The sequence below is a fragment of the Lissotriton helveticus genome, chromosome 6 (genome assembly GCF_964261635.1).
Source record: "Lissotriton helveticus chromosome 6, aLisHel1.1, whole genome shotgun sequence".
In the NCBI taxonomy this organism is placed as follows: Eukaryota; Metazoa; Chordata; class Amphibia; order Caudata; family Salamandridae; genus Lissotriton; species Lissotriton helveticus.
Window position 1 is genome coordinate 602,382,164 of NC_136067.1, and position 22,825 is coordinate 602,404,988.

The following is a 22,825-nucleotide window of genomic DNA, read 5'->3' on the forward strand; positions in this document are numbered from 1 at the left end:
TAGTGCTGTCAAGTGGCTTTGTGAATTGGTCACTAATCATCTAAAAATAGAGAAAAAAAATAAATTGAAGCTGAATATTCATAGACAATTGGTAGAAATATAAAAGATTGTGTCCTCTTTGAATTTTTACTAAAGGGGATCTAGACGTTTCAGGGCTTATTCACAAAAGCATCGGAGACAACAATGTACTACTCATGTTTTCATAAATGCTTTTGTGAGTCAACCACAAATGTGTTTTGTGCTTCAGTAATCCCAGAACTTTGAGCAGAGATGGAACATTTAACCCCTGGTCTAAGAAAACTAATGCGACTTTTTCAACTTAATGTTTTGTAAGAGAAAAAACTGATTCTTATTTTTATTTAATATTTTGTAAAATTGGATAAAAGTCACATATTTATTTAATCATTTTAAAAAACGTTTTACATTTTTGAAAAAGTTTAAGAAAAGTTTCAGGGCCAGATGCAGGTTAATACCATTTACCTATTCTAAAATACCGAATCTTACCGATTCGGTATTTTAGAATGGGTAAATGGTATGTAGGTATTAATTCGGTAATTTTAACCGAATATGTAAAATTCGGTAAATACCGATTCGTTATCTACGTTAGTGTGCCTCTTGCGATCGGAGCAACCCCTAGCCAATCGCAAGAGGCACACTAACGTAGATAACGTAACCAGAAAGAAAGCCACACTTCCAGATGCTCCAACACCCGGAAGTGAACGCGGACAGAAAGCAAATCGGAAAACCGAGAGAAAAACAGGTACGGAAACCTACATAGGCATAGAACCCGCGCAAATCAAACACGGAGGAGGGTTCATAGCTAAGCCGCCGGGAGGTAGAAACCAGTGGGTAACAGTCAACAAATTATAAAGAACTAAGTACCGAGTGAACCACCCGATAAATGAGTCCACAAACACACCAAGAATAGGGGCACTGTAGACAACAAAAAGTAATAGAGAGTCTTTACAGTAATGTACACCCTCCTCTACCATTTCCATAGGAGAAGACATCTGTTCCTAAAACCAAGAAGACTTAGCGGCAAGATCCTGAACTGAGAGAACCAAACCGTTCACAGAGGACGTAGAAGACAAGGGGTCCGTGATAACACAGTGTCAAGCGTCTCAAGCTGACAAAAGATCCATAGTATATTATAAAATACACATATTGAAACTGATTATTACATCATACAGGTGTACAATGATGTCCTACTACAAAAGCACACAGCCCTGAGGAAGACCGTACACGAAAATAACATCTGGTCCTAATAAGAGAAGGTCGAAACGCGTTGGCAATAAATAGCGGTTCGGAGGACTTTATGCACTTCAGATTCCCCTCCATGGGAACGTACAGTGGAAAGGATTAATTTCCCCGCGGAGCATAATTGTAAAAATAGATCCCGGACCCTATATAGGACTTTAAAAATAGATGCGACTGAGGGAAAAAGAAGGATTTGACCCCAGTCAGACAGTCTTGATATTTCAAGTAGGACAGAGAGGACAAAATTAACTCTTTTTGACAAGACCAAGTATCGATCATGTGTATGATGATTTTATATGAGGAATCTTTATCAATTGTTCATGAATGAAATTACGACATAATCGGAAGTGTATATATGGTGTATAGTTAATGTTTTGTGTATATAGATGTTGTATGTAAATTGATGTGTCTTAAATGTGATGTATGGTACAAAACAAGGAGAGCTGAACAGAAATGTATTTGAAATGAAGGTGAATACCAATGCAAAAAAAAAGATATAATAATGGAAAAATTATTTGTTTAAAAGCCCAAAGTCAATGAAAGGGACTAGTGTGGCAAAAAGAAAGAGTGTTATCTATGGTGTCATAGGATCCTATCAGTGGCGTGAACCAGCAAGTTGAGTCCGACTGGCAGTTTGACATCAGGTCGGTGGTAGCTTCTGGACCTTTTTGTGAAATGTTCAGAAAAAGTTTCCAAGTATCCTGTTTCGCAATACTGGAAAGAAAAAGAGAACACTCTAACAACAACCAAGGTTCCAGGAACTTTTGGGCCCCATTTTGGGATTAGGACAAAATTTCTCAGAAGCCATCGGCATGGTCCAGATCAAACCAGTTGGAACTGGTCATATAGGCTCAGCAGAGATTTAGGCATCTTGCTGCTTTGTTGGTCCTGCTGCTGAACAAGAGGCTACGCTGCTAGACCTTGAAGTCCACTCTTCTGTCCTGTATCCAAGTGGAGAGTATGGCCAACCCTTGGGCTATCTCTCGACAGGATAAACAGCAGCTGCAGTCCTTCATCTGTTTTCTGCAGTTCTAGAGATGTTCTGAGGAGGGAACTGAGGAAGCCACTCTTATACCTAGTGCCAGCCTGTTGGTGAGGGAATCTCATTGCCACTCCCAAACCAATGGGGTATATGTTCCCTGGGGTGACCTCACCCTCATTTGCATCACTTGTTTAGCGTTTTACTGAACTGCAATCCCACAGTGCCCCCTCTACCTTAAATTAATATGGCAGAACATTTCTTCCTTCGTGCAGAGCTCTGGCCACACTTCTGAGGTGTGTTTTAGAGAAGTCTAACCCCCCTCCCCTGCAAACCTGTTCTGTACTGGAATAAGTCCCCGCCCCCATGGGGATTGGTGCCAATCTGGCTACTCGGCAGGCATGGTGAGAGCCATCTGTCTATGACAGGCGATGCGAATATGAAGTCTGTGCATTTGGTGGGTACATCCCCATGCCATCTGGTCAGGAGGAGGTCACAACTACTATCTCTCATTGAATGCCCTTTTGTTCCCTTTCATGGGAGCCATTTGCATCTCCCAGCAGGTTGCCAGGTGACAATTGTGGATTAACTTTGAATGGGCTACCAGAGGCTTTATGCAGGAAAATGCCAACTTTCTAAAAGTGATTTACAAACCACAAGGTCAACCATAGAGCAAGAACCAGGAGTAACAATAGCTATTTTCCAAACAATAGTTCTTGAGCTAAGTTAAAAAAAAGAAACAATTAAATAAAGAATACTTAAATATGAAAAAAACTGTATATAAAAGGGGACACCACCTTATATTAACATAGTCTCACAAATGACCATGTACATAAGTAATTATAAAAAATAAATTTAATGAAAAACAAAGGGCGCTCAGACAGTTACACTCGTACTATACACTAAAAAACATTGACAAGTGTTAACTCAAAAAACAGTGGCAGAGAAAAATATGCATACAACAATTAACACATTACCCAATCAAAATATAGTGTAATCTCTGATTTAGGCCATGTTAGACGCGTCAACGGCGTTTCGACCCGGAATTGCTTTAAGGGTCATCATCAGGACAATAGACTTCTTAACAATCTTCCTGCACGCAACAGTACTCATCCCTTATCAGACCAAGATTTCAAAATATTTCAAGGGGAGTCCTGTATTTTTCTCTACCACTTTTTTTTGCGTCCACACTTGTCAATGTTTTTTAGTGTATAGTACGAGTATAACTGTTCGAGCGCCCTTTGTTTTTCATTAAATATATTTATATAATTACTTATATACATGGTTATTTGTGAGATTATGTCAATATAAGGTGGTGTCCCCATTTATACACAGTTTTTTTCATATTTAATTATTCTTTTTTTTAATTGTTTAGTGTGTTAACTTAGCTCACTAACCATTGTTTGTAAAATAAATTTCTAAAAGTGCCATTTTCAGAATAGCAACTTAAAATCTGACTATTTGATTGGATTCTAAATTACTGATAATTTGCATCCTTAAATCATAGTTCTACCTATTCCCAAACTAAGGGGCCGATTATGATGGCGGACGGACCGGAGTCCGTCCGCCACCATAGAGCAGGAGGGAACCTCCGCGTTGCCAGCGGAGTTCCCTCCTGTGCAATTAGGATGTGACCGCCACCCTGGCGGTCACATCCTCTATTTTTACCATTGCGGCGGGTGCGGCTTCGAGCTGCATCCGCCGCAATGGTAAAAATGCATAGATTGCATTTGTATGCAGAAAGCGGCAGGCACCGTGCGGTGCCTGCCGATTTCTGCATACAAATGCAGGGGGGTACCATAGGTACCCCCCATGTGCACCCCCCACCCGCCTTCACCTAGGGGGCCCGCAACGGGCCCCCGCAGTGAAGTTACACATGCTTTTCCACGGCGGAAAACCCGCTGCGGAAAAGCATTTTTTTAAGCCCTTCCTAATACGGTGGATGGCAACCAACCGCGGCGGAAAAGCTGCGGACGGAAACCAGGACCCACCAGCCATCCTAATGTGGCGGTGGGTCTTTGGTGGGTCCGCTGCGGTTTCTCCGCATCCTCTGGGCCGGCGGTGGTTTCCGCCGGCTCGGAGGATGCGGAAAAACCGCAATCATAATAGGCCCCTAAATGTATGCATTATAATGTGTTCTAATTTAACTAGTGCTGTTCTATGGGAAAGCCAGCCTTAGCACAGTGAAAAAAGGACTTTGGAAATTTTTCACTGCCAGGACATGTAAACATGTAAACTTGTCCTACTTTTTAAATACCATGTACCCTGCCCTATGGCCTATATGAGGGGTGACATACAAGTATTACAAAAGACAGTTTAGACCTGCCAAAGATGTCTTTTACCAGGTATAATGTGCAGTTTTGAAAACTGCCTGCTGGCTGAGGGTTCAGGTCTGAAGAAAAGCTTTGCCTGGTTACATTCATGGTGGCACAATAGATGCTGTAGTTCACTAGTCACATTTAACTTACAGGCCCTGGTTACCATATTCTAGGGATTTATAGTTAAGTTAAATGCAGCAATTAGTATTTTAACCAATTCAACACGTTGTTAGCGGTCAGAGCACATGTACAGGGGCCTGGTTAGCAGGGTCCCAGTGTACAGTATCTAAAAAAACAATAGTATTATTTCACACTAATATGGGTGATCTTGCAAAGAGGCATTTTCTTAGAAAGATCATTCCACATCATAAGAGATAGACTTCCTCAAGGTACACATCTTCCAAAGTCACAAAGCAAGAAAAGAGGGCAACCCTAGTTTGTTTTCTCTTCAGAGGGGAATGGGACCCATATCAATATGTTTTTTTATTGCATATGCAGATTTATTTGAAGTAACCATTTTCGCTCAGATTACACCAACATTCACTGATAAGAACAAGAGTGGTAGGTTAAATGGACAGATGGGTTGGCAGTTCCATGTCAATTATGTGACTGCAAAACAAACATGCAAAACGGTTTCTGGTTCATTTGGGATCCTACATCAGGCATGTTATCATGCGCATCAGATGATGCACAGTCACCACATATGTAGTCCTGGAATACTCTCCTCAGGTCTTCAACCTGCTTGATGATACAAATGCTCTTGCTTTGGTTCTCTGAGCTACACAGTGCATGAGCAGCTCACTTCCTCCAAGAGACTTCATGCAGCTCTCAATCTGCTGGGTATTGCTGTGGATCTTCATGGCTTGAATATCCTTCTCTCAACATGGTAGTAAAGCATCTTTCGTTTTTTCAGGTAACAGCCACATGGCTTCAATTCATCGCAATGTAGAAAGTAGGGAGACACCCTTTTAGCGAAAAGGGAATGGGTATAGGATCAATAAAAAAGAAGGTTTCCCTTTTTTTGGTTGTCAATGATAGATCAGACTGTGGTAAGCAGTCCTACTATCAACCGTGATTTATGATACAGCTCGGAGTATGATCAATTATAAGGCACCCCACACAGTAACAAATTTACATATAGGAGCTAATCAATGATAATATGGTTTCAAAGAATTTAAGCAAATTTCAACAATACATAAGTAATAAAACTAGAGGTAAAGAATGATCAGGAAATAGAGGTACTGTTCATTAAAATTATTACATTTATTGTAACAAAGGATGGTATTTTGCATTCATTGAAATTTTATAAAAACAAATTTACACATACATTTTATTAAAAACATGACAAAATTGACATAAAAAGTTTTTTTATATGAAAATAAAAGCACAATAACTGTTGACACGGCGTTTCGGTGAGCAGGTTTGAACACCTTCAGGACAATGCTTTCTATGGTTAAAAACAATCTATATAAGAGAATATAGACAAACAAAGTTTTATGTTACTACACATTCTTTAAAAAAAATAAACCTCTATATCTATCATACATTTTAGTTTCTATGGTCAGTTCAGCCTCAGTAATCTACATCATTATATCTAATGCTTCAGGTTGAAATATATCATCTGACGATGTTCATTGTTATAGTAGATCTCATACATATATTGAAAAAAACAACAACTTATTAGGTCTTCTAGCATTTGTTACCCCATGGTGCCTCAAAGTTTGATCTACTCTAAACTCCTGGATTCAATTAGTAAGTGCAATACTCACTTTTTATCTTAAAAGGTCTCGGCTTATATTCTGTCAGACTTTACACTGGAGGTCCTCGAGTTTTACTCTTCCTGTGGACACTTCTTCTGTGATTTATATTAAAGCATAAAGGGGTTAATCTTATGTTGGGACACCTTATATCATTTGCAAAAGGTCACAAAAATGACTTACTTTACATTATGTAGGACTTTTGATGTTTTGTGTTCTAGGTTTCTATCTCGAGCTGCTGGTTATTTGTTGCCCAAGGTAAGCTGTAAGAGCAGAAAGTCCTTTACTGTTTTCTGTTCACTTACTTAGTGTTAATAAATACATTATTTAAGCCGAGTACTAACCTTTAATGAAACTCCATTTATTTAAAATTCATATGTTTCTTTATTATTAAACAGCCTTGGTCTCCTGTGTCAATTTTCAATTTCTTCACTTGAGGTTCTATATCAACTGTAACCAATGTGTAAAATCGTTTAAGTAAATATCCCATCATATTCATCGCTATGATTAAAAATCTCCTAAAAAATCACCAGGGAGAGTTATCCGATCACTCAAGATTCATAGTAAATTGTGTAGAATTGGTCCTGAAAAATAATATTTTTTTATTTAAAGATGACTATTACAAAGAAACGAAAGGCACCAGTATGGGTGCTACTTGTACCCCAAGCTTGGCATGTCTTTATGTAGCAGCATTTGAAGAGGTACACATTTTCAATGAAGCGGCCCCCTTCTACGAACATGTGGATAGGTGGTCCCGCTTCATTGACTATGTCTTCTTTATATGGAAAGGGAGTGAGGAAAACCGGATAGCCTTCATAGAGTGGATTAACCTGGGGGACAGTAACCTCAGGTTTACATCCTCATACAGCAATAAAAGCTGCAACTTTCTAGACATCAAAATAAAAGATGTACAAGGGAGACTACAAGTAGAGCTCTACCGTAAACCCACAGATCGCAACACGATGTTGCATTTAGAGAGTAATCATCCAGCCAGTCAACGTAATAACATACCATTTGGCCAATATCTGAGGGTTAAACGGAATTGTACAGATAAACGAGAATTTGAAAAACATGCAAACATTCTAATAAATAAATTTATCGAAAGAGGGTACCCTAACAAAATGATTATGAAAGCTTACAAAAGAGCAAAATATTACAATAGGGAGAGCCTTTTCGAACCAAAGCAGAAAACAAACAATAAGGATAGAACAATAGTTTGTGTAACAAAGTTCACAAACGTAACTAATAAGGTAAAAAATTTGATAAATAGGAATTGGAAGCTGTTGAATAATGGAAAAACTAGTTTACTTCCAAAACCTATTTTTGCGTTCAGACGCAATAGAACAATCAGAAATTGTTTAGTTCACACTTATCAAGACAGGGCAACTAACAAGATTGGAACATTAGATGGAAAAAGCATTGTAGGAAACTTTCCCTGTGGGACCTGCAAAAACTGCAACACGATTATAAAAGGACCCACCGTTACATATCAGGGAACGAACCATAAGCATCACAAATTAGTAAACTGTAAAACAAAAAATGTGGTCTATATGATCCAATGTCCGTGTGGATTAGCATACATAGGTGAGACCTCCAGAGAAATCTGGGTTAGACTCAACGAACACAGATCAGCGATTAAAACTAAGCGGTCAGACGCACCTTTAGTGATTCATTGGACCAAGGAAAATCATAAAGAAGATGAAATAAGATGGTGCGTATTAGAGGCAGTAGATATTAATAAGAGAGGAGGTGATCTTAACACAAAACGCAAAAAGAGAGAACAATTTTATATGTCCAAATTCGAGACCTTTAAAAGTGGTTTAAACAATAGGGAAGAATGGGAAAGAATTCTCTGAACAAAACGCCCTCCAGTAATGTACCCTCCTTGAATCTGTGAAAATCCAGAAGCAGGACATACAGGGTAAGAAGGACATAGGTACAGCCTGGCCAGAGAAGAGAATAGGCAGGTCTTAAGCCCTTTTAAATAGATCAGGGAAGCAGTTCAAGTTCGATAGATAATTAAAAAATAGCGAGCGTATAGCTCTAGTCTAAATAATGTTAGCCAGAGTATACATAATAATGTAAGCAAGCTCATTATAAACCTATAGATATAAGCAAGTAACATTGATGTCCATCCAATAATTGATGACCAGGTCATTGATAAATAGTTAATACAAAAAGATCAATCGTAACCAATGACACACCCGGTTATAGACAATGACAATACCAGGTATAAATATGATAACTGAAATCGCGAAATATAAATAAGTAAAGGCCTAGAACAAAGAGAATTCATCGACATCCTTAGATGGCAGTTTTTTATTTAGTGAACGTATTCCGCGGGTGCAACACCACTCTGGTGTATCCTACGGTTGGTCTTTTATGCCCCGAGTAAAACGGCCGCGGGCCATACATACAAGACATAGGGTAACTGATTGTTCCAACAAAATCGAGTGTAAATTAATATAGACTTCGTTTCATACGGGTCGTTAATGATACTGATAGGAACTAGGAATGATCTAACCAACAAGAGCTAACAAAATATGCTTGCAATTCAAGAAAACGTACGCATATAAGCCACAAACACCGGGCCCTAACATATTCCAATATGGCCGAACCAGTGTTATAAGAACTTTAAGCTCGGGCAGCGATTATAAATATGGCAGACGGAGGAATACAACGAGAGACCGCCAATAAATCAAATGGAGCGGTAGTTAAGTTAAAAACAGTGCCCGTTTTCCTGTCTATTACAATTCTATTTGCCCATATGTACGAAATGGGCGGAGAACTAATTATTGTATTAGGGCGCCAGGCAACGAAAACCGGACATTATATATATATATATATATATATATATATATATATATATATATATATATATATATATATATATATATATATAGAGAGAGAGAGAGAGAGAGAGAGATGTGAAAGAGCAACACAAAGTAATGTACAACATATTAGTATACAAAGTGTTAACAACAAAAATGACCATCATATAGTACCCCCGTAAGCATCATAAACATGTTACAAGATGGCCGAAATGAATATAGACAAAATGGCGGGTCCGTGATCACTAATTCCCTCAGCTTAAAACAGTTGAGCGTCAATTACTCAATTAACGCGAGTATAAGTAAAACAGCAAAATTGAGTATCGTTCTCAGTTGCAGCCCAGATGCAGGACGGTGTGGAAGCAGCCCTAGAAAAGCCGCTAGTAAGTACATCCCCGTTATACGAGTAGGTCTAGCTAGTAATTACCCTCTCCTATAGCAAAAGAAGGAACTGTTTTTTCCTCTCTTTCTTTTTCATAAATAGGATCCCCATAAAATATGAAAGCAGGAGACCTAAACAACGAACTGATTAGAAAAACCGAAGATTTTTTTAAAAGGTAATGAAAACTATAAGACAATTGTTATTGATGGCAAATAGGATAGTCATCTCCCTAACAAAGCAGGTATAAGAAATAATACCTAGTTGTGTTTTTTACAGTTACCAGAAGCACAGACCACACCCAGCCTGCATAAGAGACCTAGGTTATAAAAGCTAGAGGTAAGAACCGTTATTTAAATATCCTTGTAATCATGAATATGATGGGATATTTGCTTAAACGATTTCACACATTGGTTACAGTTGATATAGTACCTCCAGTGAAGAAATTGAAAATTGACACAGGAGACCAAGGCTGTTTAATAATAAAGAAACATATGAATTTTAAATAAATGGAGTTTCATTAAAGGTTAGTACTCGGCTTAAATAATGTATTTATAAACACTAAGTAAGTGAACAGAAAACAGTAAAGGACTTTCTGCTCTTACAGCTTACCTTGGGCAACAAATAACCAGCAGCTCGAGATAGAAACCTAGAACACAAAACATCAAAAGTCCTACATAACGTAAAGTAAGCCATTTTTGTGACCTTTTGCAAACGATATGAGACTAGGTGTCCCAACATAAGATTAACCCCTTTATGCTTTAATATAAATCACAGAAGAAGTGTCCACAGGAAGAGTAAAACTCGAGGATCTCCAGTGTAAAGTCTGACAGAATATAAGCTGAGACCTTTTAAGATAAAAAGTGAGTATTGCACTTAGTAATTGAATCCAGGAGTTTAGAGTAGATCAAACTTTGAGGCACCATGGGGTAACAAATGCTAGAAGACCTAATAAGTTTTTTTTTTTTCAATATATGTATGAGATCTACTATAACAATCAACATCGTCAGATGATGTATTTCAACCTGAAGCTTTAGATATAATGATGTAGATTACCGAGGCTGAACTGACCATAGAAACTAAAATTTATGATAGATATAGAGGTTTTTTTTTTTTAAAAGAATGTGTATTAATATAAAACTTTGTTTGTCTATATTCTCTTATATAGATTGTTTTTAACCATAGAAAGCATTGTCCTGAAGAAGGTGTTCAAACGCCGCGTCGACAGTTATTGTGCTTTTATTTTCATATAATTGTCAATTTTGTCATGTTTTTTTATAAAAATGTATGTGTAAATTTGTTTTTATATAATGTCAATGAATGCAAAATACCATCCTTTGTTACAATAAATGTAATAATTTTAATGAACAGTACCTCTATTTCCTGATCATTCTTTACCTCTAGTTTTATTACTTATTTTTTTTTTTTTTGCAGAGTTTTATATTGCGCGAACTTGAACCTAATCAGTTATCAGAGCGCTTTACATAGCACCAGTTACGTTATGTCAAGGATGGGTTCTTCGTGTGCCGCTGTCCGCGCAATGCGTGGTAATCGGCAACTCTTCTATCGGAACCACAAATCCCAGAGGGCCAAGGGGTTACGCTGCGCAGGACGTCAGACGCGCAGCCCCGGAACTTAAGCCGTGATGCGGAGAAGAACGGAGCCGATAATTCTGCAGAGTGAGAGCTGAGGTTGGTAGAGGACGAAGAACCGGAGTAACTGTGAGTAAAGTCATTCCGTGTGGTTGCCGGTTGGAGGCACACGGACGCTGAGACAAGCGGAACTAACGCTGTGTCAAACTTGGGAGATACACACGGCTGTGTGTATCAGAGGCACAAGGGTCCTCAAGAAACTTCTGTTTGTTTTCCCCGTTTGTGGAGAATTGCGGCTGCATTCTCTTGCGGGGGAAACCCTTGGGATATACGTGATTTGGTGAGACCAATTCAGGACATTATTCGAGCGAGTTGGATTGCAGTACTTTTGGGTGTCATAAAACTCGCTATCCAATTCTCAAACCGCTTGGGCTCATTCTGATATAAAGGGAATCTTACATTGAAACTCAAGACTGTGGTATACAAACTCTTCCGTGTTTATAAAGTATACAGTTGGAATGCTGGTTAAGACATGATATGGAGGTGCAGTGAACCTTCCATATTTTGCATATTATTTGTTTGTCGACAACCTTTTTGTTATCTTTCTACGGTGCAGGAGAGGAACTACAAGGGGGGGTACCTAAGCAGAATGGAAAATGCGGCTCAAGGCAGAACACTGAAATAAAGTGGTAGGTGAGGTGTTGAAAGAAGCTTATGCAATTTGTAAGGAAGATACCTAATCTCATGATGTTTCTTGTTCTTTCTAGTTGAGTGCAGTCACAGATAGGACCCTAGCCTCTCTCTCCTGTAGATAAAGAATTTACATTTTCCTTTTCAGGTATGATTGTAATTTCATAGGGTGGTGTATACAGCACTGATAGTGATTAGAGTTCTAGAGTAGAGAGGGAGGGGTGCAATTCTAAACACCTTGTCTTTGTCATTTCAGATCTCCCTCCCTGCTGTCCCCTTCCTTTCCCGCGCTCACGGAACCATACTGTTAGTCTGTGGTATATAACCGGGCCGCAGGGTGGTTGAGTGGGTGTGGGTATAGGTCTCTCAGCACAGCCCCGAGGAGAATTGTGGCGGAGCCTGACACGTTACATGAGGACACACTTTCATTTTAGGCACGGGGAGATTACGTGATTTGCCCAGAATCACAGGGGGTTTTTGGCGTCGTTACCGAGACTCGAACCAAGTTCCCCAGGTCCGAGGTCGAACGCCTCAGCCGTTAGGCCAACCCCTCTCCCCAAAACTTATGTATTGTTGAAATTTGCTTAAATTCTTTGAAACCATATTATCATTGATTAGCTCCTATGTGTAAATTTGTTACTGTGTGGGTTGACTTATAATTGATCATACTCCGAGCTGTATCGTAAATCACGGTTGATAGCAGGACTGCTTACCACAGTCGGATCTATCATTTACAACCAAGAAAAGGGAAACCTTCTTTTTTATTGTTCAATTCATCGCATCCATCTGCTGCCATCAGTATTTAGAATGAACACGTCACAAAATCCAGGTCTAATGTCACTGACCCAGAGCCGCCAGTAGCCTCAAGCTGTGAGATATCAACACATTTGAAGGGATCGATTAAACAGAAACCGAAAGGTAAATGTTGCAAATAACTATCTCACAGGAGTTCAGGTAGTAGTTCCAGATGAGAATCTTTATTCAGGTTGAAGTACAGAGGTGGTTAGTAGGTAGACAGGGTAGAAGGTAGGCCAATATGTAAGATGGTATGAAGGCCCCACCAGGAGCTGCTTTCCTTCAGCTCAGCCAGGAGTCAACTGACTTACATGAGTCACATCAGATTCTATGACATCATTGAACATTCTAAATGTCCCCAGACTGACCAAGGAGGGAAGACAGGTTGAAAAGGAGGAAGAGAAGGAAAGACCTTACAACATATCCTCTTTGTTTACAAAGGGAAAGAAAAGAAGAAGAAATAAGATCAAAGTATAAGGTAAAAACAATGTATAAACGAAACAATAAATAATACATAGAATGCAGAAATGCAATAATGCATAATCGCAATGATGCAATAACAATGAAACGCTAAAAACAGCACGAAGGAACTAACACAATCAAGTCGAATGTAAATAGGCACGAACACCACTACAATCAAGGAGAATGTAGCAAAATGAGGCATGAACACCATTCCCCATTTTCCAAGGGAACAGCAAAATCAAGAAAACATGTGCCGAACACCAGAAATAACAAAACACATACCATACTTGTACGCCAAGGCAAACACCACGTAAAGTGAAATGGCGAAAACAGCGAACCAGCGCTGCAAACAAAAGAAACCATAACACAAAATTAGAAGAAAAGTAAGTGTAATGTAGAACGTAGGCAATCTGAAAAAAAACAGGAAAAACGGAAGTGTACGCCTACACCGCAGAAGAATATAATGTTAATTTAAAGAAGAAACAAAAGAAAACATATCATGAATGTACACCTGACGTCTCAGGTAAATCAACAAACAAATGGCCAGAAGCACTCAATGAACAAAACTCAGCTGAGTCAAACGGAACAGAAAAAATGTGTGCCAAAACTCAACCCAATACAAGAGCAATGAATAGGAATGTGACAATTCAGCAGAAAGTCAATAAAATAGAACACCATCACAAAAAGTCTAGAAACACAACTCCAAGCACTCTAAAATGACAGAAACAGAAAAGGGTGAAAGCCCTACACGTGAAAATTGCGCAAAATGTCTAAAAGAAGTAAAGAATACCAGAAACTTTATACGCTGTAAGAATACCAGGAACAAGGCCTATGACTGAAAAGGGGGAAAGCCCCACTAACTATTAATTAAACATATATTATAGAAGTAAAATGACTATAAACATTAAGATAAATAATAATGAAATAAGTACAGTTATCTCAATATACATCAATAAATGTAAATTTCATACTCCAATAACAATATAATGTCAAGACAATTGGATAAAAAGAAAAGTACAAGTCATTAAATACAAAGAATATACACTAAGTCATACGCTGCAAAGAATAAAAGAAACAAATTAAAATAACAAAAGTAGTCACCGTGGTCATGGGGTATCTCAAAACAATAAACTAAAATAATAGAAGTAGTCACCGTAGACAGTAATAACAAGAAGGCATACAAATACTGAAAGAAATGAACAGTACCTTGGTTGAGGATTATCCACATTTCAAAAACAGCATGCATTAATAACACTGGTACTCGACCTGGTAGCCGAGTGTGCACAAGGATAGGAAAACTTATTAAGAATTACACAGTAAATAATTTCATAATAAGTCCAGAAGATGGCGCACTGAGCCCAGATAAAAGAAAAATGTTCACCATAACAAAAACATTATTTGGGGAAGTTGTTCTAATAGTCCAGGAAGAAATATGTAAAAGAAAAATAATGAAGGAGCAAACATCACGCAGAAGGTGAAAATATGTTCCTCACAAAGTTGAAGAATATCAAAATGACATTGCTGGGTGTTGAAGTTATTCAAACAGATTCGTGAGAAATAAATGCCAAGTGGAGTTGTGACAACGTTCAACTACTAATGTAGAGACAGTCTACATTACAAAATGGTGCCACGAAATTGACGGCGTGCAGAGTGGTTCACGGCATTTTGTGGCAGCAAAACGTCCCACTGCAGTCCAATAGTACTTGGATACCGATGAGTCACAAAGAATCCAAAGAATGCTGCAGGGCTTAAGAAAACAGGTGAGACAGCGCACAGTCAAAGTATGCCTGCCACATTTAAATATGGCAAGACAGTTGAACTGGAACACATCAAGGAACAGTAAATAACATGATGGTATCTCACTAAAAACGATGTATACGCACTTTGAATGCGTTTCAAGACAAAGGCCAGTTGTGGAGGCACAGAGGGTGGCAGATATTTACTCGCTGGTAATTTCTGTAGAACTGAGAATATGGCAATAACAATGTCCCACACATGAAAGAAGCCAGTTAGTGAAGAAGGATTTTTTGAGCTGTTGAAAGTCACGGACTGTTTTAAACACTGCTACAATTATCGAAGAGTCTAAACAACAACACAGGGAAACGCAGAGGGGTGATCAGGCCGACTGCAACTGTGTGATAGATATATCCGAAGAGACATGATATGGTATGGAAGGCGCACTTGATGAGTAGGTAATCCAATAACACACAGCAGGCGTTAGGTGAATAGTAGATGAGGGACAGACGGCAGCATTGATACTACTAGACCGGAGTGCGGCGTTTGACACCGTATCACACACCACGCTGCTGACTCACCTCACAGAAATGGGAGTGGAAGGACCGGCCCATGAATGGATACGATCCTTTTTAAAAGACAGAAGTTTCCAAGTTCACTGTCCTCCGTTCAAATCCTCCCCTAGGTGGTTAAGGCATGGCGTTCCACAGGGCTCAAGCCTGAGCCCGACGCTATTTAACATATATATATGGAACCCCTGGCTAGAATCGTGGCACCTTATGGAGTGTAACATACGCAGATGACACGCAATTGATGATCACCCTAGCTCAAGGCCAGAATGAGGCAGCAGCAAACTTCTCATCCTGTCTCAAAGATGTATCCGAATGGATGAATGACAACTGTTTACGCCTTAATGGCGATAAAACGGAGCTATTGGTGATTGGGAGAGCTCCCACAATTTGGTCATCAGCATGGTGGCCATCGGAGTTGGGGCCTACACCTTCCCCTTCTGAAACAGTGAAGAACCTAGGTGTCTTTCTGGACTCCAGCCTATCCTGTAGACAGCACATTGGAAGACTGGTGGGTAAATGTTACGGAGTCCTCAGAACCATACGCAAAGTACTTGATTATTTACCCATTGACACAAGGAAATCTTTAAAACATGCACTAGTCACCCCCCACCTGGATTATGGAAACTCTTTGCTTATTGGTCTGAGTAAAAAAGGATTACAGCAGCTGCAATGCGTACAAAATTCGGCTGCCAGACTGGTCCTGAATTTGTCCAGAAGAGCCTCAGGGAAACAGGCTCTTAAGATCCTCCATTTGAGATCATTAGGGAGCATGCTGTTTCAGGTTCCCCGCATTTTCAAATCACGAATGGGAGGTCGCTCGTTCAGATATCTAGCCTGTAAAAGATGGAACGAGCTCCCCATCGAACTTCGAATGGAACCGTCGGAAGCGAGATTTCGACTTAAACTGAAAACTCACCTATTCCCTCGAACCTAAGTCCCGCATTATTCCTTTTCTCCCCTTGTGGTACTAGGTACAGTAGGTCTTGCTTGCAAGATGGTCTGCTTCCATAGCGCAAGGACACACTGTTATAGTGCAACCATGCGCTCTACAAATGGTTTTATTATTATTATTAATGAAGAGGAGCTACAGCAAAGAAGTAAAAACATAAGAAGACTCACCAAGCTTGAGTGGAGAACTGGCATGCCGGAGTTGATGCTGACCTGTGTCTATTGGTCACTGGTGGGGATGGGGCTGCCAGAAGGATGAATAAATGTAACAAGCTTGGGTTCTTGGATGAAGTTACAGTATTGTTGAATCCTTAGATGATGTATTGAAAATTTCTTAGTGTAAGTAGAAGAATTACTTTTAAGAGTAAGTCCAATACATTTGAAAACACGCAGAGAAGACCAGATCGTCGCCAAAATGTTGAAAATAACTATCTGACAGGAGTCCAGGTAGTAGTTCCAGGTGAGAATATTTATTCAGGTTGAAGTACAGAGGTGGTAAGTAGGTAGCCAGGGTAGAAGGTAGGCCAATATGTAGGATGGTATGAAGGCTCCACCAGAAGCTGCTTTCCTTCAGCTCAGCCAGGAGTCAACTGACTAACATGAGTCACATCAGATTCTATGACATCATTGAACATTCTAACTGTCCCCAGACTGAACAAGGAGGGAAGACAGGGTGGAAAGGAGGAAGAGAAGGAAAGTCCTTACAACAGTAGACTCTGCCGCAACTTTTGATACTGCTGTAGGATCCCGTTTATATCCTTTATAAATACCATCTTCTATGATCTTCACCTGGACAGGCACAGAGTTTACCCTGGTAGAGATGCTGTTTCTTTGACAGTTTTCTACGAGGGTGGCTGCAGAAAATACACTTTTGCAGGCTGAAGCTGTCATGAATTGTGCATTACTCTGTCAGCACAATGAAACATTCCAAAGATGCTAATCTGGAGCAAAACGGTCCCAAATTATACTTTAAAGGTGTGCAAATATTATACTGCATGATAAGCAGTGTCCACAGAAAGTACATTTTTAAAAGTACATTCAGTGTACTTTGTACTAGTGTGCGAACTTGGATGTGTTCAGAAATCACTGTGCAAATAAATATATAAATAAATGTTTAATGAAGTAGGTGTTCTGGAAATTACACCAATAACATAATCTGCACTACAATGGTTAACTAACAATCATCTGAAGCTAAACGCACAAAACAGAATTCCTACTAATCTCACCACCAAAGAACCACACAGAGGTGAAGGAATGCTCCAAAATGATCACAGCGCTTAACTGCACCCCACCTCTAGTTGACTCGGCAAAATCACTAGGAATCATACTCGACTAGAACCTAGACATGAAAGCCCACATCAAATCAATGGCAAAAAGTGCCCGTTTTCATTTGAACTACATTAGAAAAGTGAAACCATTCATCTCTAAGGCGGATTTCAAACTAGCAGTCCAATCACTGGTTATCTCGAGGATTGAATATGGATGCACTACTTTAGCAGGTCTACCAAAAATTTCCACAGCACCACTAAAAGCATGCCTCAATGCAGCTGCAAGAATTACCACTGGATCGAGGAAGTTCGACCATATCTCACCACATCTGAAAGCATTTAACTGGCTACCATACGAAGCCAGAATTCAGCTAAAAATGGCCTGTATCACCCACAAAGCATTCAAGTATCTGGAGGAAACAGACTAGCTAGGAGCGCCAAGGATCTGGTACTGAGGCCACCCATTTTTCGAAAGAAGAAAACTTATGATAGAAGTTTCTCAGGAGCAGCCCCCAGAATCTGGAACTCACTTCCGCCAAACATTAGAAAAATCCCAAACACAGCAACCTTTAAGAGGGAAACTAAGATATTTCTAATGAGTAAGTTCCTTCCATAGACAAGACAGTTCATCATTAGCACCATGACATAGTTTTGACCAAGACATAACAACAAGGAAAGTGAAAAGAAATACACAAGCTTTTTGAGGATATCCGCTGTCGGTACTACACTAATCCTGACCCAGGATTGGAGAATATGGAATACACAGGAAAAGTCAACTAAAAACTTTTGCACTTAGGTTTATCCCAAATCTACCTCATATCACTGTATATACTGTGTCAAACTCATACTTACAGTTTTACAGCTGTATGGGGGATAGCCGCGATCGGTACTATACATATCCTTGACTCAGAAGTGAATAAGATAGAATGCACAGGAAAAGACACTTAAAAACTTTTGCAGTCAGGAAGTCCCAGTACACCATATATATAGTTATATCCCAAATCTACCTCATGTCACTATATATACTGTGTTATCCTTTTAATTTTGTTTAACCATTTATGGATGTATGCTTACCTACGTCATATCACTGTGAATCGTTGTACTATACTAGACTTGTCTCTAATCTACCTCATGTAATGTAAAGCGTTCCGATACCCAAGGGTCTTGTTCACGCTATACAATACTCTTTAAATAAAATAAAAAAATCAATAAATAAAAAATAAAAATGTCAGACAGAACCAAAGGTTATTGATTACACCTACCATGTGCTTCCAGAAAGGTCCGAGGCTCCAAATGCACTGAAAGAACCATCATCTCTTTGGAAGAGAAGCTCTCTTTGGTAACCTAATTAGAGAAAACAAGCAGGTAAAATGTCTAACCTCCATGAAATATAATGTTTGCCTGGAAGGCATTATAATAAACAAGACAGAACATGTTCCTTTTTAACAGAATTATAGTACTCTTATTATAACCATGTTAGAATTGTCCTAAGCTTCCAGAAACTCCTAGAGAGTAAGAGAGTTTGTAAGAGAATTGAGCCTTTTTGCGGACTTAAAATTAGACTACCTATTTATTCGAATGGGCGTTTGTATGGCACAAATCTAGTGAGAGATCAACACATCAACAAACAAACAATGGCAAGAGACCAGAGATCTAATTTAAGATCATTTACAAGAGGCAAATGCTTGTGGGGGATGATTCCTGTAATGCAGAAACATAGTGAACTCTGAAGTGTTGAGTAAAGAGCTCTTTCTGAATTACAAGATGGTTGGTACAATTCTCATGTTGAATTGGATATTGTTTCGGACTCCTCTGAGTATAAATTAAGATATAAAAAAAAATCAAAAGAGGTAGGTAGAAGCATTTTGCTTTAGAAGCACTCTGCTTCCAATACATAACATGGGGGTAATCACAAGGAGTGCACCCATACCATTCTCTGTGGATTAGAGTCTCTTCATTAAATTACAGTGATCCCCTCTGTGACCACTTTCCAAAGTGTTATGTTTTCGTCACTGGCGTACTTGTGGTCAGTTGCATCATCAGGCCTTTTCCCGACTAGGAGGTTGAGTCTCTGCCATGAGATACATGGTGGGATCTGTGCAAGGCAAGTTAATTAATGTTGCTTACTGTCCCCTGGAGATAGTACTTTTAATCGTCAACAGAAACATAAAAAGAGGAGCAGTTGCAAGCTTAAAAATTAGAGGTATGTGAAATGGACCATTAGGTTGTCCTACACTTTCTTTAATTGATCCAAAATAAGGGGTGGACATGTTCAGCAAAATTGCGACCACAAGGGTCGGCAGCTTTCTTCAGGACCAAATCCTCTGTCAGTTCCCAACTATCCCTAGAGGAACAAATTGTCCCTCTGGTGCTCGGCATTTTAGTGCTTTTTGCAGATTCATCTGGGGTTATTTCATGGTGTTCCCTTGTCAGCCATTGGTGCGCTGTTGATTTGTATGTGGTGCATACTCCTGCCATCTGGAGTAGGAGCCGGATGTGTCCAAGTTGTTTTTCTTCAAAGAAGTTTTTCGAGTCGCAAGGTATTGTGACTTCTCCTCTTGTTGAAAATACGCAAGGTCATGAACTCCATTGTTATATTGTTTTACCGCACGGTAGGTGAGGCGGAAGGTGGAGCAAAGCGATTTATAGAAAGAGATGTCCAAGCAAGAGAGAGTATTAGGAAAATAGCATTTTGTAAACAGCCATAGGCATCCAGGGAGATGGGTGACCTCATGAGAATTTACAGCATTACAAACCATGAACAGATGCTTACAGGGTGAGTAACATTTCTGTTCGAGGCATGTGTGGCTGTAGATACACTTGCTGTGCATAGACTGTAAAGCAGTTCTCCCCACAAATGCAATTGCTAGCCGGTGGGTGTTGCAGAGAATTGAAGCATCATACAGAGTACTGCATGGACAATGTTGGCTTGTTGTTTTTTTAAAGAAATTTGTAACAACAGAAACAAGAAAAGAAAAGAACAAACAACAAGGCAGTACAATCAATCAAATGGCGAAGCGTCCTGCGGGGGGAGCGTGAAAAAAATGATACAAACAATGACCCTGTGGGATGGGAGGAAAGAGGAACATAGCAAGTCCGGAGACAATCCAAGCAGCACATTAGGAGGAATGTCGGGTCAAGGGGAAGGAGGGTCCACCACTAAATGCGCAAAGGGAGGGGTGCAAATGTCTCCCCGGTAGGAATTCCAACGACCCCAAATCTTGCCCCATTTACGGGGCCTGCCACGCGCAACATACACCGTCTTCTCTCTGAACATGCACCAGTCCATATTTTCCTTCCAGGCCAAGACTGTGGGCGGCCTCTGGGAACCCCACAACTGGGCGATGTCCCTCTTTGCGATCATATTACCTAGGGTCACCCACTGAGTCTGGGCCAAATCATAATCATTGGGTTCCCAAACATTTAGCAAACATCGTCTAGCCTCAGGCAACAACGCAACACCCGTGACCTCTTCCATCACTGCATGCACTCGATTCCAGAAACGAACAACCACCGGGCATTCCCAGAGTATATGGAGAAAAGTGCTCAGTAAGCCGCAGCCACGCCTGCATAGCCCATCCGAAGCATAACCCACACTGACCAATCGTGGACCGGTAACATAGATCCTGTGGAGAATCTTAAGTTGTACAAACCGGAGGCGGGCCGGGATTGCAACCTCCTTCGGAGAGGATATGGCTGACTGCCAATCCTCGTCATCCAACTCCAAGCCATCACCGGTCCAAGCCTCCCTAAGTCGCTGTAAGAGGTCGATCCTATTGTTTATCAGCCTCTTGTAAATGAGCGAAATCGTGCTGTCGGGAACGTGTCCGCCCAGCACCCGATCCTCAAGCGGCGATGCCTCCGGAACAATAGTGCCCGGGGGGAAAACCGCCATCAACGCATGACGGATCTGAGCATACCTAAAAAACTCCTTGTCACTCAAGTCATACTCCAGTCTCAATTCCTCAAAGGTTTTGAACCGATCCTTGGTCCATACATCATTCACCCTGGCTATACCTATAACATCCCACCGATCAAAACCTTTCGTCTTCCACAGGGAGCCTAGCCTCTCGGAGGCATAGAGAGGGGTCGCGCGTGTGAGTCTGTCCCTCCATCCCATTGCATCGGTGGCACGATGCCATACCTGCACAGCTATCTTGGTGGGGCCAGTGAGCGTCCTCCCAGCGGATTTCGAATAAAGCGCCCTATTGTAGTCCCCACCAGGCAGCAACCATCTGTCCATTTCAAACGCGGGGTTAGACGCAGGGTCATACATGCCATGGTTAATCGCCCCCAGCTGGGAGGCCCAGTAATAGCGCCTAATATCCGGGAGAGCTATTCCACCGTCGTACCAAGGAAGTGTTAACTTGGCAAGGGCTATGCGGGACCGCCACCCCATATCAGCCGTCTCTGTAAGCTTTCGACCTCTCAGAAGTAACTAGCCGGGATGGTATCAAAAGTGTTCTGGAGGGCGTAGAGAAATCGGGGCAAAGACATCATCTTAAATAATGCCGCCCGTCCGAGCGGGGATAGTGGGAGTCTACGCCACGCCTCAACATCGGACCGCAGGCGCCGAAGCGGCGGCAACAGGTTACGTTCAAAACAGACAACGGGGTCCACGGTAATAAATACCCCCAAGTATTTGAAACCCGCCTGTACCACCTGTATCGGGCACCCACGCGTCAAGAGAGGAGATTCGCCCGAAAGAACGTACAAGCAGGACTTGGACCAGTTGATAACAAGGCCAGAGTTTTTACCAAAGGAGGTCAATACATCGAATAGCACTATCAGCGACTTTCGAGGTGAGGTAAAGTATAACAGGATGTCGTCTGCGTAGAGCGACACTCTATCTTCGAAATCGGGGGACCAACGTATACCCTTCATTGATGGCTCCCACCTCAGCCAAGCCGCCAACAATAGATGCAAGTCGTTGGTCATAAGGGAGGGTACCAGCTTCTAGCGACTCCAAAAACATAGAGCGAAGATGTGGTGCTATTGTATCTGGACGTAGCTTGTAAAGTTCGATGGGAAGTCCGTTCGGACCCGTGGCCTTCCCGGACCTCACAGAGCGAACCGCGGCCGCGACCTCCTCAACGGAGAGCGTCGCGTCCACCAGCTCCCTATTTAGATCCGACAAGCAGGGCAAAGCGATATCCCTGAGGAGCAGGCGCGAGTCCTGCTCCGGCCTATCCGACACTGGGGAGTAGACAGTTTGATAATACTCAGAAAAACACTCCACAATC

The 22,825-nt window shown here is 40.7% G+C and overlaps 1 protein-coding gene across 1 annotated transcript in view; it reads right to left on the minus strand.

Moving 5' to 3' along the window:
* The window catches only part of LOC144762794 (CD109 antigen-like), a 771,981-nt gene that overhangs the window by 152,484 nt on the left and 596,672 nt on the right, over window positions 1-22,825 (minus strand). The window contains exon 24 of the mRNA XM_078648064.1: window positions 18,845-18,926. Within this exon, the coding sequence (XP_078504190.1) occupies window positions 18,845-18,926 (82 nt within the window). The remainder of the gene's footprint in view (window positions 1-18,844; window positions 18,927-22,825) is intronic.